At 47.6% G+C, this 7,746-nt stretch overlaps 1 protein-coding gene across 1 annotated transcript; it reads left to right on the top strand.

Moving 5' to 3' along the window:
• Window positions 1–1,004: 1,004 nt before the first annotated feature.
• On the top strand, window positions 1,005–2,303 carry LOC117065216 (glyceraldehyde-3-phosphate dehydrogenase-like). Its single transcript, XM_033179773.1, has one exon. The coding sequence runs from the start codon at window positions 1,093–1,095 to the stop codon at window positions 2,098–2,100; it is 1,008 nt and encodes a 335-aa protein (XP_033035664.1). The 5' UTR covers window positions 1,005–1,092; the 3' UTR covers window positions 2,101–2,303.
• Window positions 2,304–7,746: the final 5,443 nt, after the last annotated feature.

A 7,746-nucleotide genomic window follows, 5' to 3' on the forward strand; every position in this document is an offset into this window, starting at 1 on the left:
TGACCTCAGGTGATCTGCTCACCTCAGCCTCCCAAAGTGCTGGGATTCCAGGCATGAGCCACTGCGCCCAGCCTTATTATTTATTTGTTTATTTTTTAACCTAACAGCAATTCATCCTTTTTTTTTTTTTTTTTTTTTTTGAGATGGAGTCTTGCTCTGTCGCCCAGGCTAGAGTGCAGTGGCACGATCTCAGCTCACTGCAAACTCCACCTCCCGAGTTCAAGCAATTCTCCTGCCTCAGCCTCCAGAGTAGCTGAGATTACAGGGGCCCGCCACCATACCTGGCTGATTTTTGTATTTTTAGTGGAGACGGGATTTCACCATGTTGGCCAGGCTGGTTTCGAACTCCTGACCTCAGGTTATCTGCCCGCCTTGGCCTCCCAAAGTGCTGGGATTACAGGCATGAGGCACCGCGCCGGGCCAACAGCAATTCATCCTTAATGAAACTTTTCTTTTTTTTTTTTTTTTTTTTTTGAGACGGAGTCTCGCTCTGTCGCCCAGGCTGGAGTGCAGTGGCCAGTTCTCAGCTCACTGCAAGCTCCGCCTCCGGGTTTACGCCATTCTCCTGCCTCAGCTCCCGAGTAGCTGGGACTACAGGCGCCCGCCACGTCGCCGGCTAGTTTTTGTATTTTTAGTAGAGACGGGGTTTCACCGTGTTAGCCAGGATGGTCTCGATCTCCTGACCTCGTGATCCGCCCGTCTGGGCCTCTCAAAGTGCTGGGATTACAGGCTTGAGCCACCGCGCCCGGCCGGAAACTTTTCAATACGTGTTGGAAATGATTCCCTCATCTTCTATTTGTTGGGAGAAATTTTAAAATAATTGGTATTGGCTCTTTTTTAAACATTTAATAAAATTCGCTAGTGGCTCTTTTTCCTGCTCCAGGCATGTAAGATGTGCTTGCTTCTCCTTGGCCTTCTACCACGATTATAAGTTCCCTCAGGCCTCCCCAGCCTTGCTTCCTATATAACCTGTGGAACCATGAGCCAATCAAACCTCTTTTCTTTATCAATTAAAAAAAAAGGCTCTCTGCTCCTCCTGTTCGAGAGTCAGCCGCATCTTCTTTTGCATCGCCAGCGCATCCCTGAGACACCATGGGGAAGGTGAAGGTCGGAGTCAACGGATTTGGTCGTATTGGGCGCCTGGTCACCAGGGCTGCTTTTAACTCTGGTAAAGTGGATATTGTTGCCATCAATGACCCCTTCATTGATCTCAACTACATGGTTTACATGTTCCAATATGATTCCACCCATGGCAAGTTCCATGACACCGTGAAGGCTGAGAACGGGAAGCTTGTCATCAATGGAAGCCCCATCACCATCTTCCAGGAGCGAGATCCCTCCAAAATCAAGTGGGGCGATGCTGGCGCTGAGTACGTCGTGGAGTCCACTGGCGTCTTCACCACCACGGAGAAGGCTGGGGCTCATTTGCAGGGGGGAGCCAAAAGAGTCATCATCTCTGCCCCCTCTGCTGACGCCCCCATGTTCGTCATGGGTGTGAACCATGAGAAGTACGACAACAGCCTCAAGATCGTCAGCAACGCCTCCTGCACCACCAACTGCTTAGCACCCCTGGCCAAGGTCATCCATGACAACTTTGGTATCGTGGAAGGACTCATGACCACAGTCCATGCCATCACTGCCACCCAGAAGACTGTGGATGGCCCCTCCGGGAAACTGTGGCATGATGGCCGCGGTGCTCTCCAGAACATCATACCTGCCTCTACTGGCGCTGCCAAGGCTGTGGGCAAGGTCATCCCTGAGCTGAACGGGAAGCTCACTGGCATGGCCTTCCGTGTCCCCACTGCCAACGTGTCAGTGGTGGACCTGACCTGCCGTCTAGAAAAACCTGCCAAATATGATGACATCAAGAAGGTGGTGAAGCAGGCGTCGGAGGGCCCCCTCAAGGGCATCCTGGGCTACACTGAGCACCAGGTGGTCTCCTCTGACTTCAACAGCGACACCCACTCCTCCACCTTCGACGCTGGGGCTGGCATTGCCCTCAACGACCACTTTGTCAAGCTCATTTCCTGGTATGACAACGAATTTGGCTACAGCAACAGGGTGGTGGACCTCATGGCCCACATGGCCTCCAAGGAGTAAGACCCCTGGACCACCAGCCCCAGCGAGAGCACAAGAGGAAGAGAGAGGCCCTCACTGCTGGGGAGTCCCTGCCACACTCAGTCCCCTGCCACACTGAATCTCCCCTCACAGTTTCCATGTAGACCCCTTGAAGAGGGGAGGGGCCTAGGGAGCCCCACCTTGTCATGTACTATCAATAAAATCCCCTGTGCTCAGCCAAAAAATAAATAAATAAATAAATTTAAAAAAAAAAATCGCCAGCTGTGGTGGCTCACACCTGTAATCCCAGCACTTTGGGAGGCCAAGACGGGCAGATCACCTGAGGTTGGGAGTTCAAGATCAGCCTGGCCAACATGGTAAAACCCCCATCTCTACTAAAAATACAAAAAATCAGCTGTGTGTGGTGGCGGGAGATTGTAATCCCAGCTACTCGGGAGTCTGAGGCAGGAGAATTGCTTGAACCCAGGAGGCAGAGGTTGCAGTGAGCCGAGATGGTGCCGTTGCACTCCAGCCTGGGCAAAAGAGTGAAACTCCATCTAAAATAATAATAATAATAATAAATTAATTAATTAATTTAAGAAAATCACTAGTGAAGCCATCTGTGCCTGGACTTTTCTGTGTAGGAAGTTTTAAAATTACGAATTTATCTTTTCTTATTATAGGTCTATTCATAATTTGTGTTTCTTCTTGAATCAGTTTCAGAAGTTTGTGAATTTCTAGGAATGTGTCCATTTAATATAAATTATCTAATTCGTTGGCATAGGGTTTATAGTTTTCCTTTATAATCCATTTGATTTCCGTAGTCAGTAGGCAAAGCCCCTCTCTTCTCTTTTTTGTTAATCTAGATTAAGGTTTGCCAATGTTGTTGATTTTTTAAAATCAAGTTGTTTTCTTATTATTTTGATAATTCTGTACATATTCTAGATACATACCTGGTATCAGATATTTATTTTGCATTTTCTCCAGTCTGTGGTTTGTGGTTTCATTTTCTTTCTCTTTTTGAAAATTTGTAGAGATTGAGTCTTGCTATGTTGCCCAGGCTGGCATGCAGTAGCTATTCGCAGGCACAGTCATACCTCACTATAACCTTCAACTCCTGGGCTCAAGTGATCCTCCTACCTCAGCCTCCCTAGTAGCTGGGAGTAGTTGGGACTAGGGTGAGCACCACTGCCCTGGATCTTTGTGCTTTCATTTTCTTTTTTTTGAGACGGAGTCTCGCTCTGTCGCCTGGGCTGGAGTGCAGTGGCTGGATCTCAGCTCACTGCAAGCTCTGCCTCCCAGGTTCACGCCATTCTCCTGCCTCAGCCTCCCGAGTAGCTGGAACTACAGGCGCCCACCACCACGCCCGGCTGTTTTTTTTTTTTGTATTTTTTAGTAGAGACGGTGTTTCACCATGTTAGCCGGGTTGATCTCGATCTCCTGACCTCGTGATCCGCCCGTCTCGGCCTCCCAAAGTGCTAGGATTACAGGCTTGAGCCACCGCGCCCGACCATGCTTTCATTTTCTTAACGTTGTCTTTTGAAGAGAGGAAGAGTTATGAATTTTGCTGAAGTCCTATGTATCAATCCCTTTATGATTTGTGCTTTTTATGTCCTATCAGAAAAATCTTTGCCTAATCCAAGGCACTAAAATTTTTCACTTGTTTAAAGATTATTATTTCCCCCATTGATTTGCCTTTGGACTTCCATCAAAAATTGCCACAGGGCTCAGTGGCTGTCACCAGTAACCCTAACACTTTGGGAAGCTGAAGCAGGAGGATTGATTGAGCCCAGGAGTTCCCGACCAGGCTGGACAATGTGGTGAAACCTCGTCTCTACACAAAATTCAAAAATTAGCCAGGTGTACTGGTGAGTGCCTGTAGTTCTAGCTACTTGGAGGTTGAGGTGGGAGGATCACCTGAGCCTGGAGAGATTGAGGCTGCAGTGAGCAAACAGCATGCCATGGCATTCCAGCATGGGTGACAGAGCAAGACCCTGTCTCAAAATAAAAAAAAAAAGGCCCATCAACTACTCTCAGGTTTGTGGAGGAAAAAAAAAAAAAAACTTTAAAAAGAAGACATTAGAAAAAAAATATGCCCATATATGTGGATTTCTTTGTTTCTTTTTTCTTTCTTTTTTTTTAGACAGGATCTGTCTCTGTTGCCCAGGCTGGAGTGCAGTGGTGCAATCTCAGCTCACTGCAGCCTTGAGTTCCTGGGTGTAAGCGCTTCTCCCGCTTCAGTCTCATGAGTAGCTGGGATTACAGGCATATGTCACCACACTCAGCTAATTTTTGTTGGGTTTTCTTTTTTTTTTTTTCTTTGAGATGGAGTCTCTCTCTGTTGCCCACATTGTAGTGCAGTGGCATGAATCACTGGCCTAATTTTTGTATCTTTTGTACAGACAAGGTTTCACTAACTACTTGGGAGGCTGAGGTCGGAGGATCCCTTGAGCCCAGGAGGTCAAGGCTGCAGTGAGCTATGATGGCGCCACTGCACTCCAGCCTGGGTGACATAGCAAGAGCCTGTCTCAAAAAAAAAAAAAAAAAAAAAAAAGAATCTACTAAATGGTAAGTTTGCGTACAATTTGTCTTTGAGAATTTGCTCAATCAACAGATAAACTTGCTCATATGCGTGACTGCATATGCATTAGGGAACACAACTTAGTAGGTGAAAGCCAGCCTAAGATAGAACCCTGAAGCTAATACTTTTTAGCTATTATCTTGGATAAGCCACTTAACTCATCTGTGCCTTGGTTCCTGTAATGGAAATAATAATGCCTACCTCAGAGAGTGGTCACGTGGATAAAGAATTCACTTTCAAAATGTGTTTAGAAGTTTGTGGCATAGTAATATATTTACTCTTTATTATTCTTGCATCATTGTAATAGTAAAAACCTGGAAACAACCTAAATGTCCATCAGGAGAGGACTGATGAAATCAAACTTGGCATGTCTTTTTTTTTGAGACAAGTTCTCACTCTGTTCACCCAGGATGGAGTGCAGTGGTTCAATCACGGCTCACTGCAGCCTCAACCTCCTCAGGCTCAGGTGATCCTCCTGCCTCAGCCTCCTGAGTAGCTGGGACAACAGGCGCATGCCACCACGCCTGGCTATTATTTTATTTTTATTTATTTATTTATTTGGAGACAGTGTCTCACTTTGTTGCCTGGGCTGAAGTACAGTGGCATGATCTGAGCTCACTGCAACCTCCGCTGCCTGGGTTCAAGCAATTCTCCTGCCTCAGCTTCCTGAGTAGCTGGGATTACAGGTATGCTCCACCATGCCTGGCTAGTTTTTGTATTTTTAGTAGAGATGGGATTTCACCATGTTGGTCAGGCTGGTCTCGAACTCCTAACCTCAAGTGATCCACTTGCCTTAGCCTCCCAAAGTGCAGGGATTACAGGCATGAGCAACTGTGCCCAGCCTCTTTTTTTTTTTTTAAATAGAGACAAGGTCTCACTGTTGCCCAGGCTGGTCTCAAACTTCTGAGCTCAAGTGATCCTCCCACCTCAGCCTCCCAAAGTGCTGAGATTACAGGAGTGAGCCACCGCGCCTGGCCTATGTTTTTTTTTTTTTTTTTTTTTTTTTTTGCGACGGAATGTCACCAGGCTGAAGTGCAGAGGCACGATCTCGGCTCATTGCAAGCTCCGCCTCCTGGGTTGACGCCATTCTCCTGACTTAGTCTCCCGAGTAGCTGGGACAACAGGTGCCCGCCACCACGCCTGGCTAATTTTTTGTATTTTTAGTAGAGATGGGGTTTCACTGTGTTAGCCAGGATGTTCTTGATCTCCTGAGTTCATGATTCGCCCACCTCGGCCTCCCAAAGTGTTGGGATTACAGGCATGAGCCACCGTGCCCGGCCTGGCCTATCTATTATTATTATTATTTTTAGGAACAGAGTTTCACCATGTTGGCCAGGTTGGTCTCAAACTCCTGGGCTCAAGCCATCCGCCTGCCTTGGCCTCCCAAAGTGCTAGGATTCCAAGTGTGAGCCACAGTGCCTGGGTACTTGGCATATCGTTAATGGCATGGCATTGTTTTTTTGTTTTGTTTTGTTTTGAGATGGGAGTTTCACTTATTGCTCAGGCTGGAGTGCAATGGTGCAATCTCAGCTTATTACAACCTCCACCTCCTCGGTTCAAGCGATTCTCCTGCCTCAGCCTCCCAAGTAGCTGAGATTACAGGCACCTGCCACCACTCCCGGCTAATTTTTGTATTTTAGTAGAGACCAGGTTTCACCATGTTAGTTAGGCTGGTCTCAAACTCCTGACCTCAGGTAATCCACCCGCCTTGGCCTCCCAAAGTGTTGAGATTACAGGTGTGAACCACTGGGCCCAGCCTCATTAATGGCATTTTATGCAAACATTAAAAAGATGAGGGATCCAAAGAAGATAAACCAATAGGCACATGAAAAGATGCTCATCATAAATCAATAGAGAAATGTAAATCAAAACCAAAATGTGATATACTACTCACCCACTAGTATGGTTATAATAAAAAAGATGGGAGTTGCTGGGCGAGGTGGCTCACGCCTGTAATCCCAGCACTTTGGGAGGCCGAGGCGGGCAGATTACCTGATGTTGCAAGTCAAGACCAGTCTGACCAACACAGAGAAACCCTATCTTTACTAAAAATACAAAATTAGCCAGGTATGGTGGCGCACGCCTGTAACCCCAGCTACTTGGGAGGTTGAGGCAGGAGAATTGCTTGAACCTGGGAGGTGGAGGTTGAACCCTTGAACTTGCAGTGAGCTGACATCGCACCATTGCACTCCAGCCTGGGCAACAAGAGCAAGACTCTGTCTCCAAAAAAAAAAAAAAAAAGGCCAGGCATGGTGGCTCACACATGTAATCCCAGCACTTTGGGAGGCTGAGGCAGGCGGATCACGAGGTCAGGAGATCAAGACCATCCTGCCTAACATGGTGAAACCCTGTCTCTACTAAAAATACAAAAACTAGCCAGGCATGGTGGTGGGCACCTGTAGTCCCAGCTACTTGGGAGGTTGAGGCAGGAGAATGGCGTGAGCCTGGGAGCTTGCAGTCAGCCGAGATTGTGCCACTGCACTCCAGACTGGGCAACAGAGCAAGACTCCGTCTCAAAAAAAAAAAATATGGGAGCAGGCAGTCATGGTGTTCTCGATGCTGGAGGGCCTACTTGACCCATCACCAGAAGGTGTTGCTGCTTTGTAACCAGGTGCTGCACCACCTCAAGCCATGGTCATCCAGAGATAAATAATGGTATATTTTGCCTGTTTGGTGAGAGCCTGGTTTGAAGAGCATAGGAAAAAAAAGGATATGATGGAGGCTACCCTGCTGCTGAGGGAGGCAGAGGAATTCCGGTATTGTCAGCATTCACAGCCATTCTCTTCCCTGACTGTCTGGGGGTACTTCCTATGAGAGATACCAGTGATATGCTACAAGTCTCTGGAGTGGTGCTTAGATGACTGGAATCCTTCTGAGAAGGCAACGTACCCTGATTACTTAGCCAAGAGAGAGCAGTGGAAGAAACTGCAGAGGGAAAGCCGGGAGTGAGAGGTTAAGCAGCTGCAGGAGGAAATCCCACCTGGTGGTCTACGACTGAAGCTTGCCCCCTGTGGTGGTATATTGTGACCAGACCCCAGGAGTGGCCCCTGTAGAGAGAGAGACCTCACCCCGTCATGCCTGCAAGTGAAGTAAGTGACAGAACATAC

This window comes from Trachypithecus francoisi, unplaced genomic scaffold, assembly GCF_009764315.1.
Source record: "Trachypithecus francoisi isolate TF-2019V2 unplaced genomic scaffold, Tfra_2.0 Lachesis_group2, whole genome shotgun sequence".
Classification (NCBI taxonomy): Eukaryota; Metazoa; Chordata; class Mammalia; order Primates; family Cercopithecidae; genus Trachypithecus; species Trachypithecus francoisi.

Bases quoted from the DNA above. Each gene is read 5' to 3' on its own strand.
- LOC117065216 (XM_033179773.1), top strand. From the start codon at position 1,093: ATGGGGAAGGTGAAGGTCGGAGTCAACGGATTTGGTCGTATTGGGCGC.